At 36.7% G+C, this 15,224-nt stretch overlaps 2 protein-coding genes across 3 annotated transcripts; both read right to left on the bottom strand.

Annotated features, from left to right (window-relative positions):
- Positions 1 to 990: 990 nt before the first annotated feature.
- swi5 (SWI5 homologous recombination repair protein) lies at positions 991 to 7,950 on the bottom strand. Of its 2 annotated transcripts, XM_011481885.2 has the most exons (6): positions 7,738 to 7,843; positions 7,000 to 7,066; positions 6,856 to 6,904; positions 6,451 to 6,554; positions 6,117 to 6,211; positions 991 to 1,681 (listed from the first exon to the last, which is right to left on the bottom strand). In XM_011481885.2, exons 1-6 carry the CDS (start codon positions 7,823 to 7,825, stop codon positions 1,617 to 1,619), a joined length of 468 nt encoding a protein of 155 aa, XP_011480187.2. In that variant the 5' UTR covers positions 7,826 to 7,843; the 3' UTR covers positions 991 to 1,616. The 2 variants fall into 2 exon arrangements, with proteins under 2 accessions (XP_011480187.2, XP_004074881.1); XM_004074833.4 differs by lacking the exon at positions 7,000 to 7,066 and having other exon boundaries at positions 7,738 to 7,950.
- Positions 7,951 to 13,570: 5,620 nt separating this feature from the next.
- Positions 13,571 to 15,024, bottom strand: LOC101158121 (protein FAM163B). Its single transcript, XM_020707949.1, has 3 exons — positions 15,014 to 15,024; positions 14,893 to 14,965; positions 13,571 to 14,011 (listed from the first exon to the last, which is right to left on the bottom strand). The coding sequence occupies exons 1-3, from the start codon at positions 15,022 to 15,024 to the stop codon at positions 13,571 to 13,573; spliced, it is 525 nt and encodes a 174-aa protein (XP_020563608.1).
- Between the last annotated feature and the right edge of the window lie 200 nt (positions 15,025 to 15,224).

Genomic DNA, 15,224 nt, shown 5'->3' with positions numbered 1-15,224 from the left:
AACAGCCTCAGTTTTCTGTTAAGCACTACTATCAAACATCCACACTTTTCAATTTTAAGGTAAAATCATTTAAATTTCTTTTAGTTTGTTTGCATTTAACTTTTCATCCACATGTGGGTCTACTGATGGAGAAGACTTCATTTTATTGTAGTATGATGCATCTAATATGTGTTAGTGTTTTGAGGCTGGCATGTTTCTGTCAGCAGCAGTCTGAGCTTCAGGTGATTAGATCTTTCCTCCTGCAAAGACTTAAAACTATTGTCCACTTTAAAAAATATCACCATTAATCTGACATGAAAATATTGAAAACAATTTAAAAACTGCTTTTAGAAAAGTCTACAGCAGACAGTCTGTACATTTAAACCCGTTTTGATCTAAAATATAAAGCCATTTATGATTTTGGCAAATTTTTATGTTCGAGTCGTCCTGTACAAACAAACATGAAAACTACAAAAAATATTATTACTTAGACTTAAATATAATTGATCCAAAACTTTACTGACCCTGCAACCACATGCCAGCTGATTGTTATACATATATGTAAAGCTTAAGCATCTAGAAAGACAAGCTTCCTGTCATTTTAATGTAAAATGTCCACTTTATCCTTTAACTCCATCAGAAGCAGCCAAATAATATATTTGTCAGTCAAGCATATATAGTAAATGAAATAGATGATGATGCAATACACACAAAAAGCAAACTATGAACTTTGACTTAAAAATGAAGGAACAGAGCATTGTCAGCACTGACAAATCTACTGCTGATGGCAGTAAGAAAACCCACTTTATCATGTCAGATTAGATCACTGATACTATAATTGCACTTGTGTGGTTGTGCTGGCAGTTTTAAACTAAAAATATAGGTTAATGTAAACTATATGTCAGCATTCCAGTCAAATCATCTTTTGATCTATTTTAAAAGCAATCCCAGTTGTCTTTTAATGATATTTTAGGCAAAATCACAAAAAGATCTGAATCCTTTTCAAGGCGATAGTTTTTGCAGAGCGAGGTAGTTTATTCACCTGGGTTATGACTGTTGGTGCGGAATAAGTTTTTTTTTAAATGGCATTTAGTCGTCGGCTCCTGATTCACAACAAATTGAATACATAAATACTCTGAAATGCAACCTTAAGCTTATTTATACATGTCAGAAAAATGCCACAAGAAAAAAAAACACAATTTCCATCAGCGTAGGTCTTTAAGACAGCAACAAAGCCGTCATGCCGTCCATAATAATAAAATTGTATTTATTGTTTCAGTGGTATGTAGTAAAGCTTGAATCCTGGTCTTAATAGTTCGGATGCAATAGGTCTCGTATTCATCGGTGCACTAGTAAATGATCAGTATTCTGATAATCAGATGACTCTTATTTTTCTATAATGAAATGCCATTAGAAATTGTAAATAAATACTTTTAATAGATCTATTAAAACAAAATTAAATTCTCACTAAAGCCAGATTCTATGTAGACAGGAAAAAAAGCTTTACAACTCATCAAAGATCAAAAGGTCAGATCATATTTAGAGTCCCCACCTTCATAAATGAAAAGACTTTTATTTTGACATCTGTTGTTCTCTAGAAGACGAAATGCTTGGAAAAGGTATTCCTCATATTTCTGTCAGTCATCCAGGGCAAGGTCAAACTGTGTGTAGAGATCTCGTGTGGTGGTCCCCCGAAGAGCAGCTACAAGGAAAACATTTCAGGGTCAAAATGCTTTCCTTTACTTTTTCACTAAAACAAACAAACCCAGATCTCAGTCTGACAGAAAAATCCAAGCTCCCCATTTACCTTCAGGGACTATTTTTAAACCATTAAAGATGCATTTAACTAATTGCCTACGTTTTTAAACCTTCTTTGGGTGTATTACACATATATGTAATGGATTGTGTTGCAAACATTTTTTTAAATCCTATCAAAACTCACTGTATCATGTCAGATTAGAGCACACTTATTCTATTGTTGAGAGTCTGTGGTCCAAGCTTAACATTTTTGGCTGCTTTGGCATAAAGGTTTCTGCTGAATGTCCTTCCTGACGTAACCTTATCAAAACACAAAAAAATTAATTCAAAGTGTGAAATGGTTTGATCTCTGAACCACTAGGACTGATTTAACTTTGTGTCATACGTTAATTAGGGTAGGTATAAAAAAACTCAAACAATATTGAACGGATCACTTAGAAAATCCCCTATTCATTTATTAAATCAATGAAATAATTTTTTGTTTTAAGGTTTTTTTCCCCCCCAGAAAGCTAAGTTTTTAGTTAATAATTGAAAGAATTCCTAATACTATCAATGGAAATTCCACCTTTAGTTTGTTTAAATCCCTGTGGGGAAAAGTTTTTTCCATATAACAACAAATTTATATACAGTATTTTTCAAGATGGCAATGTAAAGTAAATCAAATAAAATAAATAAGTAAATTACAATTAAATTAATTCAGCATTTGACAATGTTACAAAGCCATAAAAAATCCAGATACGTTCTTTTAAATCTAGGAGCTGACTCTGACATTTACATTGTTACTGATTGACTAAACTGGGAACGCTTGAACTGAGTCAAAGGAAGGGTGTATAAAGGATGAAGGGAGGGTGTATAAAGCAAGACCTTCATTAGAAATGAGAAAGACTTTCTAAATAAAAAGCTGACTGGGGGTATTAGAGAAGTAACTCAAGACTTGTTTACATGCATTTCAGCCTGCTGAGTTAAAACCAATTAGCCATGACATCATCAAGGTGACTAATTTGACCCCAGACGTGTTCAGCAAACAACTGCACTTTGAGGTGTCTTCTAGCTTTTCAACAAATTCCTCACACATTTGCTCCCTCATGCAAAGACACTTGTTTAACTTTAGACAAGCACAGTCAGCATCGATTTAAAGTTTCTTCATTCTTCTGTAATCGTGTTTTCACTTTGCTGAAAACAGTTCTGGCTGACAGTAGAAATGATGAACGGTGCATGCGACTACAACAACTAAGATTCCAACCAAGATTGAGATTATAAAATGTTTTTATAAGCACAATTTCAACTATACACATGAAGCTTTTTGGGTTTTTTTGTCTGCCATTACCTTCTTTCAGAAATTAGCCTATTTTTTATATCATCTGCTTCCCAAAAAACGGCACAGTTTTTCCCTTCTACTTGTTAAGAGTTTGTTAATGTGGACGAATAAAAAAAAAAGGTCTACTAACCCTTTAGAGTCCCACTCCAATCATCAAGTTACTATTTATTTCTATAAATGTTTGGCTATCTTTTATTTAGTTTCCAAAAAGATGTATGAACTGTAGGCTGAATCAAAGACATGTTGCATATCAACACCTGTGTGTCCAGGTGTTGGGCAACAGCTGGAGGTGACGAGTTTTACAAGATGCTCAACAGTTTTAAATCACGACAATAAAACCATAAATCATACAAAAGCCTTAATGACAGTAATGCTGACGGAAAAAGACGATTATAGACAAAGGGGTGGTTGTCGCCAGAGTGTACTACAGGGCATGGCTTACTCCAAACCCCGCCCACTTACGTCCTCCCTCTCAGAATAAGAACATAGAGTACAACAACGATTCAGTGTCCGAGTGGAGGCTCTCCGTCAAAGTGTGCTTGTTTGAGACAAAGTGAGCCAGAGAGGGACGGGGCAGAGAAGAGGATAGTCCGTGTTTGACCCTGCCTGCATGTCTTAGCGTACGCACACAGAGATTGTAATTGTGTGTCGTCTGAGTGATGACAAAGCCTGAAATTGTGTAAGAGGGGAAACGCCACCTCTGTTCACCAAGAGGTCATTAACATCTCAGTTCTTCATTTTACTGATACTAGAAAAACATTTACAGTTTCAAACATCTATATATTAAACATAATTTAAAAAAAAAGGATGGACAGCAGAGAAAAAGAAAAGTGGGTGAAAAGTCAAATGATTCACAGCGGTGCATGACATTCATAGTTTATCAAAACTTTCCAAACAGTATGACAGCTGGGAACTCACCCCCACTTCTCTAAATCTGTTGTATGGACAAACAGTGTATGTCTTTTTGTGTGTGGTGAAAATGATCAACAAAGAAGTCAACATCTCTGTTTTTTTTAGCTTGTATTTTTGAAATCCTTCCAAATCAGAAAACCACAGAGAGCAGATGTGCAGAAAACCCTCAAGATAAATAATTTCTGTAAGCGGATTGAACCTGCAGCCAAATGTCCCAGCTGCTGTTCAATATTAGCTAGCAGCTACTTTATTCAAGAATCCAGAGGGTGGACTTTGGTGAAAAGGTCCTGCAGATAGGTTTAAATTGAATGCAACAAAGAGGATAAATACAGTAAGTTTGACACCTGTGCAGTGAAATAAAGTCAATAAACATTTGTTTTTTGGTGTTAATAGAATAAAACAATGAACTTGCCTCTGCTTTTTAAATAATCAGAAGACTCAAAATGCCTCTTTACTGCCCTCTAGCGGTTGACTAAAGCAACTTCAAGATCAGCCATTAAATACTCCCATTTGAATAAGCAAAGTGGTTTGATTTGAATTTTTCCAGTAACCTTTGACAGGAAAACTCCATATTTTTCTCTTAACAGTCCTACCTCTTTTTTACCAGTAAAAAAATCTGTCTGTATTTTTCACCACAAAAATAAAAAAACATTCAAGATGTGCAATACTTTATGAACTAATTGCTAAAATGTAAATATTGTAAAGATGGTCCTGTTTAAATCAACAGGTCTTACTTTTATTTAACAATTCTAAAAAACTTTGTACAACTTTGTTCTCTGTCTGTTTTAACATCATAGTGCCTGATAATAAACATGTAAATGAGATACTAATATGTCACATTCTAGTGACAGATCATTGTGAGTCATGTTATAGTTAGTTTGCAAAAAAAAGTAAAATAAAAAATCAAACACCAAAGAATAGTCGATTGTGGTTATAAATTATGCTACTCTATTACAAAAAGAAGGCATTGCCTCCAAACCTAAAAAAATGACATCTTAGAAAAAAATATGTTTCAAATAATAGATTGATCATATTAAAACACATTTTTATTTACCCCTATGTTTACTTGGAAGGAAATGAGAAAACTATGGCTAGTGTGATCAAACAGCAGAGTAAGAATTAGGCTGCGTTCACACTGCAGGCTAAAACGACCCAATTCCGATTTTTTTTGCCCCAATGCGACCTGTATCTGATCTTTTCATGACAGTCTGAACGACACAGATCCGATCTTTTCAAGTGCGACCCAGGCCACTTGGGCATGTGGTCCTGAATCCGATACGTATCCGATCTTTTGAAATGAGTCCTCTGTCTGAACGGCCAGGCCACTTGTATCCGACCGGTACGTCATTGATACGCTACAAACATAATTCTGCGTTGAAGTAGGCGGGAACGAGAACATAAACAACAACCACGGCGGACGATGCTGCTGAGACCAGTCAGTGGAAGGGAAGCAAGGTCACCGATTGGATTCATATTTGGGGTGACAGCTCTATTCAGGCCAAACTCGAGGGCTCTTATCACAACTGAGCAGTTTTTGAAAACATTTCCAGCGAATTGGCCTAGCGTAGTGTTGAACCTTTCCAGGGATGACTTTTTTTTTCCCCTTTCAGACCGTGGTCAGAAGCGCGGGGGAGACCTTCTCCAGGGCCGAAAGCAGATCCTCCTTCGGGGTTCACTTCCCCGTTCGGACCCTCAGATTCTCCAGGGCGGGTTAATAAAGAGTCAATATCATTTATTCTGGGGGAAGCCTTCTTTTATTACCGTTCTCCTTCCTTTGTAACACACAACACGAATGCGGGCAGCCGACACACTTCCACTGCCCCCCCCTTGATTTTCAAAAAAATCGGAATTGAGCATTAAGCCCTGCAGTGTGAACGTAGCCTGAGGATCAACCAAAGTAGATTTCATGAAATGGTGAAATGCTCATTTTAAAGCTAAATTAGTCAAATTTTTGTTTGTGTTTGTTAATAACACTTAACTAGAATGAAAAATGACTTCATTAAACAGGTTGTGCTTAACCTGCTTTAATTTAGTCAGATCAAGCTGCAAATGCGCTCTCATAAACACTAATTGTAAACATAAACAATTGCAAACATTAATTAGTCAGAGGTGGAACAAAGTAGTTGACGGTGCAAATACACATACTTACCAATGCGACCTAGAAGTGACTGTCCAATGTCTTTGATGTCATTGTATTCATGCAGCTTTTTAATATGGTGTTCCAACTCCTCTACTTTGTATCCTCTGGACATTAAAACACACACAAAATTTAATTAACAGTAGAACTTTTGCTCAGTAGCAAAAAACACAACTGTAAATATTTTTGGAAAGACGCTGCTCAGATAACCACTGGTCAAAAAAAACCTTATTTTAGAGAATTTTTTTCAGATGATTTTAACTACAATTAAAATGATAACCTATAAGATCGATACTTTCATCTGTATGTCAAAAGTCAGATTACATAAAGATGAAGTTGTACTCACTCAGCCTCTAGCTGTTCTATCTCTGAATCCAGCTGCTCCCTTCTCCTCTGCAGTTCTGCCACTTCCCCTTCATGACTAACTTTAGCTTTCTCAGTTACATGATGCTGTGAGGGTCAAAACAAAAATCATGTTTTTTACTTGTTTGTTTCTACCTAAAAACGCTAAAAAGAAATACACTAGGAAGGCTAGGAGTTTCAGTGTGTTGTTCAAAGTCCTTTTTGGGTTGTTGGTTTTAATTTGGCTACTATTTGACATTCAAAAATGAATTGGCTGAATCAATACACCAGATTAGAAGAATTGAACATGTTAAATGCTTTTGAGTAAAACAAGTGACTGTAACCCCTCATGTGGATGTCGTGAACGTGTTGTCAGAGTGTGTCCATTAAAAAAAGAAGCAATACTTACAGGTGACTTAAAAGAGCAGTGTACTTTTTTAAGGTGTGATAGAGGAGTTCTGTGGGAGGCAAAGAAGAAAAAAAACTATAATTAAAGGTTTTTTTATATTTTTAATATTGCCAAATATTGAGAGAGCAAAAAACCCTTTATAACTTAGGCCAAGTATTTAGATCAGGGGTCGGCAACCATGCGGCTCTTTCGTTTCTCTGTCGCGGCTCCTCTAGCACAACAATAACAATTCCATTAGTATAGCTTGCGGTTGCTGGTACGATTCACAGTCGATATTGGTTTATATTTTTTGGGTCGATCTGATAGCGATCCAGGACATTTCTATCCAAAGATTCAACCAGTCTGACTTGGAGATATTTACCTTTTACCACCATCACATACGTGTTGCCTGCTGTGATGCACTTGGGCATCAACTGTTATAGTAAAATAATAATAATTGTGCCTCAGCCCAAATGGTATTTTCTAAGATCGATTATAGATCTTTATTTCCTTTAAAAACAATTTAAGAATGATTTACATCAATTTGATTAAAAAATTGCCTCAGACAGATCAATTATTAATCTATTAATTGATGAAGTCAATCAATAGTTGCACCCCATGCAACTTTAATTCACAGCTAATATCCAAAGTTAAAAATATATTTAATTAAATAAATTAAATGAAATTTTTGCTGAAATTTAAACTGGATTGTTAGTGACCAAAAATGTTTATTTTCTTCCAATTACCGGTAATATTTTCTTTCTACGCCTACAGTCATTTGAATTGTTATGATTAGGAAATGAGAGATTAAGTGAAGAACCACAGAAATGTGCTGAGGAGGCGATGGTGCAGCTTCCTATAAGCTAGCTTGGCTAGCTAACACCAAGCTAACAGTGAAATTACCTTTTTGGATCCTTTTTGCCTTTCTCGCTTTCTTTAGGTGTCGAAGCGTGGCAGTTACTCGAAACTGAAGACGTTTCATTGCTCTCATTAGCACTCATGCTGCTTCATGTAAGTGTTTTTATATAAGTTGTGTTTGCTGAGGACAGAGGAAAAGTCTAGTTTGTAAATTTGCGCCTGACAGGAAACAGATTCACTCAAGACAAACTGATTGGTTAAAAAACGAGGAGGCGTGGTTTAATCTTAAAGGGGGCGGAGAAACACGTCAAGCATTAACAGTTGAAGTGGCCACAACCTTAAACACCAGTGATTTGGTGCAGAAAAAGGTGCCGGGGCCAACTCTGATGATCAACTTAAAATCCAATCATTTAAAAATAGATAAATATGAAGGAAACACACACAAAAAAATTATATAATTAGAGAATTAGGGAACAACCTAACATTTTTTTTTACACTGCTTAACGAGACATTTTCTTAAATCTTCAAAATTATTACATCTAAAAAAACAAGTTGTTTATTTCACTTCATATATTCACTTAAAACTTTATTGTGGTTTAGAATTGGTCGGATAACAAGCACTGCATTTTAGCTAAGCGTCCAGGTCGTCAGCTTTCCTTTCAGTACAAGTTCATTTTTAAAACAAAAAGTTTTGAAAAGCCTTGATTCAAACATTATACACAAGGAATCTATATCCTCAATGGATTATAACAGAAATGATCATGACCCAATTTGGAGTCAGGTGTCATACCCAAAGTACACAATGATTGCTGAACCCGGGATCTGAACTCCCAACCCTTTTTCTTGCAAACAGGTTGCTCAACCAAAATTGCTTAGATTAATGATTAAAGTTAAAACTGTAATTATGAAAACACAAAAAAATGTACTTTTAGTGTTTTGTGATCTCGATTTATTGCTTTATCTTTCAACATGTTCCTATTAAAAAAGATTGCTTTGCATATTTAAAAAAAAAAAACATGTTTAAAATTAAATATCAGTGACACAAAATAAAATAATTTATTGCTTTTGATTGCTTAGAAGTAAACTATCCTTTTATTGGCTTTTCCAGTAGATGGCGGCTAAGAGCTACCAAATCGACTCCATTGTCTACCAACATTTAGGCTGACTCTCCCTCTGTCTCTCTGTCTCAAACAACTCACTTATTTTTTCACTAAAAGAAGATTGTACAATCATAGAAATGCTTCATCATATATTAGCCAGGTGTACATGTAATCTATGCTCACTGTACATGGGATTGGCCAATTTCAGAGTTGGATTCACAGGCTTGGTTGATGATGAATTAACAAGAGTTAAAGTCTAATTTAACTTCATCAGCACACATTGATTTGCTATACCAGAACCAGCTTTGAAAACAGCAAAGTTAAGCACTAAACATCCATCCTTTAGTAGTCCTGTGAAGGGTCAAGGGGTTGCTGGAGCCTATCCCAGCTACATCTGTCAACACAGAAAGAACCCAGTTGGGTCGTCCATCCTTATTCCTTATTTGTAACACTTTTATTCGTTAACACAAAAACAGAGAGGTTGAAGAATAAAAATGTAAAAAATCATAGATGAGATGTGTCGTTTTCTCCTTTAAGAATCTTCAATCTCACAGGCAGTGGGCAGCAGCGGCTCCTGCAAGGAGTCGTGTGTGTGGGAGAGAGACAGATTTATGAAGGTGGGTTACTTTTCTCGTCTATGCCAGTATAGTAATGATTTGAGATGCATGTGCTGTTTTAGTTTTACTATTGCAAATCTTTTATGACTGACAATGAATCATATATGGCTCACAGATGTCCAAATAAATAGATTTTTAGAATGTCAGTTTCTGCAACATTTATTTTATAATTATATATATTCAAGCAACTGTTTGTAACCAGTCCTGATCAGAAATCTGCGCTTTATCCTCATCTACTTAAAGTTACAGACATCCACAAATGATTGCTGTCAATTTACCTAAATGTAGGAAGGAGTTAATAAAAGGAAATTAAAAAACTAACTTTCATTTTAATCAGTAATTTACAGAAAACCCCAAAACACGTTTGCAATTCTTTTTAGAATCAGTTATGCAAATTTAAATGTGATGCTTCGAAAAAACAATAAGATTGGATTTTTAAAGGAATCAATAAAATGTTTGCTACCAGTGATAACGATTAGTTATAGTACAATAGGACGGGATTTTCACACAAAATACTTAGTCAAAGATAGCCGTAAAAAAAAAGTTAGTTAACCCAGTTTAACCTGTTAAGTGGTTGAAAAGAGCACAAACACACATCAATAATGAAGCAGAATTTTTTTCTCTTTTTTACACGCCCGCTCAGTTGTCTTTACGCCCTTTCACTTTATGGCAGCAATGAAATGCCAGATGCAATTTATGTTTAGTTTTGACACAGGTGAAAAATATGAAAATGACTGTAAATACATTTCTTGTTTATCTTTTGATGTGAACTTTTTTCTGACTCATTTAGGATGTGGGAAAAGCTGATTACTTCCTAATCCAAGTGAATCTATCAATATCTGCACGGTTTTTGATATCAAGAATTTTGGGTGTAATAATAGTAGAGCAAAGGAATGTATGCACATTCTTTGATTTTATACTTGCTGCTCTCTCCCTCCGTCTGTCTGTGTGTCTTACATGGTGTGACTCATCCTTCTAATAACTACTTCCCGTCTGACAGAGTTTGCTGTCATTTTTCTATTGCTTGTTTCTGACTCACCCAGTTTGCTGCTTGAGTAAAGCTTCTCATTTCCATCTTTTAACCTTGATGTGTTTCACTGCGACTCCTCACCTCAGTCAGTCTTGTTTATCATCATACAAAAAGCCACCCCATTTCTGCTCCATAACCTTCCCATTAGAGTCCGTCTCTCCTGCTGTTGCTCCTGGGCTGCCTGGATCCGTGTGCAGATTTTAATAACACATTAGTGCTTCAAGGCTTGGCATGCTTCATTGTTTTTTCTCTTTCATAGTGTTGTTCTGTCTGTTACAAAAGGCCAGGTGGTTTCTTTGTTTTTCAGAGCAACAGTCTCACCGTGTTCATAAGCTTTAGACAAATTCTGCTGCCCCTAGGTAATCATTTGTGAGACTAAATGATTGATTACTGTCTAGTATAATATTGTGTTTTCTTTAATACTGTATGACTCTCTGAATGCATAAATGTCACAAATGCAGTCGGTGTCCTTTGCAGTACATCTCAGTTCTTTAATATGATTTCCTGTTCAATTTGTTTTCATTTAGTATCCATAAGAAAAATACGTTGATGGAATTTCACGGACTAAATTGACTCTTCATTTCAGCCGAGCTCATTGCAAAACTATAACATGATGCTAATGGAAATTTGGCACATTGTGACCTTTTCAAACTGTTTTTTATTATTATTATTGTAGAAGTAACAGGGGATAAGAGTGGTGTTAGGTGATTATGATGATTCTTCAGTTTGTAGGTTAAATAATTTGCATGGAAAAGAGAATTTTAAACGTTCGTTAAGGTTGTTTTCTGTCAGACAAATAAAAGTTCTAGTGGTGAAAATCTGTACCTGTGAATTGATTTTTCTGTCCTCTTCTCTCCTGCTCTGTCTTCTCCATGGACTTCACCTTTGCTAACATTGGATGCTGTCAAGCTGTCACTCCCATCAATACTGGCCTATAACAACATCTCCTTCAGCACCAGTCCTTTAAAAAACATTCAACTTTAAGAGTTCATTTTGTAAATATTTTATTTAAAACAAAAAAAGAAATCTAAAAACGTATTTTCCTTATATTTGGTTAATGAAATTAGCCAAACTGCACAACATTGTGATTTTTACACCATTTTATTAGCAACAAAGTGTCTATTTGTATATTAGAAACAAAGACTGGAACGTGTCAGCTGTACGGTACCATGTCTGAAAAACTAAACAGCTGGATCCTAAAATAACAGGAAAAATTTTTTTAATGTAAAAGCAATACGTCTTTTATACACATAATAATAGTAACAATATTGATAATTATATATTTTATTATGGCACTACAATTCCTGTGCAATCTGTTTTTACTCCACAAATATGAACAGATCCGTGGAGGGTGTCTGTGTGTCTGGACCGGTGATTTCTGTCCATCTTTGATATAAACTTTGATTTTTTGAAACTGAGGATTTACGTCCTTGTTAACATTTAGAGTAAGCAGTAAAGCTGTGATGCTTAAAGCCAAAAGGCCAGGAGGTGCATTTTTAATGTTACCATTTTGCTAAGGTAAATTGCCAAAATTGTGTAGAAGGTCACCCTGCACTCTTCTTTTATTTTTGCAGGTTTTAGGAAGAAGAACATGGCGCATTGTTGGATGAATAAATAATTGTTGGTAGAACAAACAGAACCCCAGAAATAGATAGATGGTACAACAGTATGTACAGTACCATCTGTCTGAGAGAAAGGATGGGGGATGGGGTGTAGAAAGGACAATCCAATCAGCTGCAAGTCTTTGCAACCACCAACGATGTCCTCTCATTTCAAATCAAGCAGTAATTCCTCCCATGAAATCCAGCCACTACTCCTCCAGTCAGAAAATGAGCCCTCCAGCTTGGCCGGTCAGCCAAGCGCAAAAAATAAAAACAAATCCAAGGAGGAACTCTCTGAGCACCTCAGAGAAAGAGCACATTTTTCTCAGTCCAATGGTTCGAGAGGCAGGGGAGAAGCATAAATGTACGCTATGGCCTATTAAATATTTATACGTGCCTTTAAGAGTGAATCTTCCAAAATAAAATTTCAGACATCACATATCAGATACAACACAAGCAAAGAAGTGAGAGTCCAAAAATGTAAAATCTCTGCGAGAAGCTGTAACAAAGATCACACCTAATAGTTAAAAACGATGCCCTAAATTTGTCATCTCTGACTGCAGCCTACATGGCGGTTTCCAACAGGTAAATAATAAATAAATAAACATTTACATAATAGTGTTTTTATTTGATCTGATTGGATTCATCTCTGCCTTTTTATGACTCATTAATACTTAAAAACAAGTAAGATAAACTCAGTGGGACTGTAGATTTAACAGAAATTCTGGTAACAATTGGATCGAGATACACATTCATACAAACATGCATTCCAGTACAGTCAAATACAGTATGGTTGCACAAAATTAATAATTCAGGCCTCTGTCTGCAAAAACACCTTGATCAGGATATAGTATGTACATTTTGTGTTCTCTGCAGACACTCAAAAATCTTCCCGTAGTGAAATGATTGGAAAATAGGATGGATTTTTATTTTTATTTTCTATGAGCCCTTTTAGTCTAAAAATATTATGGCCTATGTTAAAACTATGCAATATTTCTGTGGGAGGCAGTGACAGAAGCATGCTCTCCTCTGCACTGGTCATGAGGGATGTTTCATGACCTCTAAGAGTGTTTGAAATAAACACACCAGGCCATTGGAAGAGAGAGGAACTGTTCCCACAATCATATTTTGCATGTAGCAGCTGTGTAGGAGACCTGACAGTAATCTGTCCGCCTTTCAGGTCAGGGGTTGAAGAATCCAGGGTACAGGGCTAGACTAAGTTTGTGTCACAAGTTTTTTGAAGGCTAAAACCAAATGTACAATTTTTTTCTAAAAAGAAGAGTTTAAAATAAAGAAACTATTCGGATTTGATCTAGGTAATTTTTGATTTTTAAGGATTTTATTAAGCTTCATGCTGACCCAAGTGTAAGGTTACAAACCTAAGCATGTTCCTTTTACAAAACTGTCCATCCTTTTTGTAATAGGTGTCTGGCAGAATGAGAATTTTGAGGATGACAGAAAAAGGATCACAAACAAGTCCAGCTTTGGCCATCTTATCTCTGTGAAGACCAAGCCTTGAATGTCAATCAGTCAAACATCTGTGCTGATGCTGCAGCTGCGTTGGAACATCTCCCTCATGGTAACTGATCGTGCGAGGTTTGGTTTGCGGTAGTTGGAAATGTTTACAGGCACTGGCAGGTCCAGACTCTGCTGGTGCTGGATGCTGCGGTAGCTGATCCGCTCACCTCCATTCCTCAACCCATCTGGTGGGTGGTGAAGCTGCGGCTGAGGAGGCTGGAGGTAGAAAGGCAGATCATAGTGTGTGCAAGTAGGGCAAAAAGTCTGGGAGCGGGTCAGTTTCCGAGCCAGTGGAGGGGTGGAGAAGAGGGCAGGGCCATTTGGGATGGAGGAAGCGGCGGCAGTTGCCGCCACAATGTTGTGATTGGAGTGAACCGGTGGGAGGCGCGACGTTACTGCAAAGTCTGGCTCCTCCTCCTCCGACTCAGACTCTTCCTTTTTACAGCAATAGTACTTGGGGAGGGAAGAAGGAAGGGAGTGAAAGATGGGAAATAGAAAGAACAGAAGACAAGGGAAAAAAACGGAAAATCAGGAAACATAGACTTTTGTCAGTATGCATATCTCAATAAAGATTGTGTGATGCAAAAAAAGCCACAACAGATTAGCAACATGAATTACCTTGACAAGAACCTTGTTACTTCTGTATGTTACATGTTCTTAATAAATCTGAATATTTAAATGATACTTTTTTTTTGGAGTTCAAAGTGAGACAAGCTGACCTCAAACCAAGAGGCCTGACTAAATAAAGCGTCAGGGAGGCACACATAAAGTAAAACTTCAATTGGAATGCCTATTTCCATGTCAAAAGCACTCCCAGACAGGATTGTGGTCCAGTGTTTTGCCCAAAGGCTGTGACATGTAGAGTGGGCAAACTGGATCACATTCCTCCACCTGAGCCACAGCTGCCCCATCTGTTTGAACTGTGACCGAGTATGAGGCCCTCGGGGAACTGACACAGAGCTAAATGATCTCTGGATCAGGGTCAAATGGGAGAACATGCCAGAGGTACAGTTCTCTCCACAGCACTTCATTGATTGAGGATGTTTAAGAGCAAAGAAACCTCTCTTTGACTGAAAACAGATCTGATTAATTTCAACCTTTTATCAAAGCTTCTGTAGGAAAGAGCAACCTGTCATACAAGTCCTCATATGACCTTTGTTTGGTCTTTACTGCCTCCATCTTCTTTCAGATCATAGCATCCCTCTACCACTCATATATGGGAAATGGTGTGTATTTATCTAGGACTTTTTATGGCCGAAAAACATTTTACAAGTCCCACACAGGGATGGTGGCAGAGCTGTCACCCACTCTCTTTTCTGGAAAAATGTGTTTACCACTGCCATTTCCATTCCTTTAGTAATGTCCACCTCCACATGTCTTTCATCATTCCTGTCTTGAACACCAAGCCTAGAAATACAATGGATCACCTCAATTTCCCTTTTGCTCACATCTTACCTTGGAGGCATAACCACTGACAGCATTTAAGATCACACCTTCAAATTTCAGCTTCCGATTCATCAACTTATCTGACACTCTTTTCACCTCTAGAATATTTTTCTGCAAATTCCTCTTACTCCTGCTCCATAAAAGGCTTAAAAATGTGAAATGTTGTTGACATTTTCACACAATTTTCATTAAACCATTTAAGTTTTTCATCACTGTCCTG

The sequence above is a fragment of the Oryzias latipes genome, chromosome 12 (genome assembly GCF_002234675.1).
Source record: "Oryzias latipes chromosome 12, ASM223467v1".
In the NCBI taxonomy this organism is placed as follows: domain Eukaryota; kingdom Metazoa; phylum Chordata; class Actinopteri; order Beloniformes; family Adrianichthyidae; genus Oryzias; species Oryzias latipes.
This window is presented reverse-complemented; position numbering and strand designations above follow the sequence as displayed.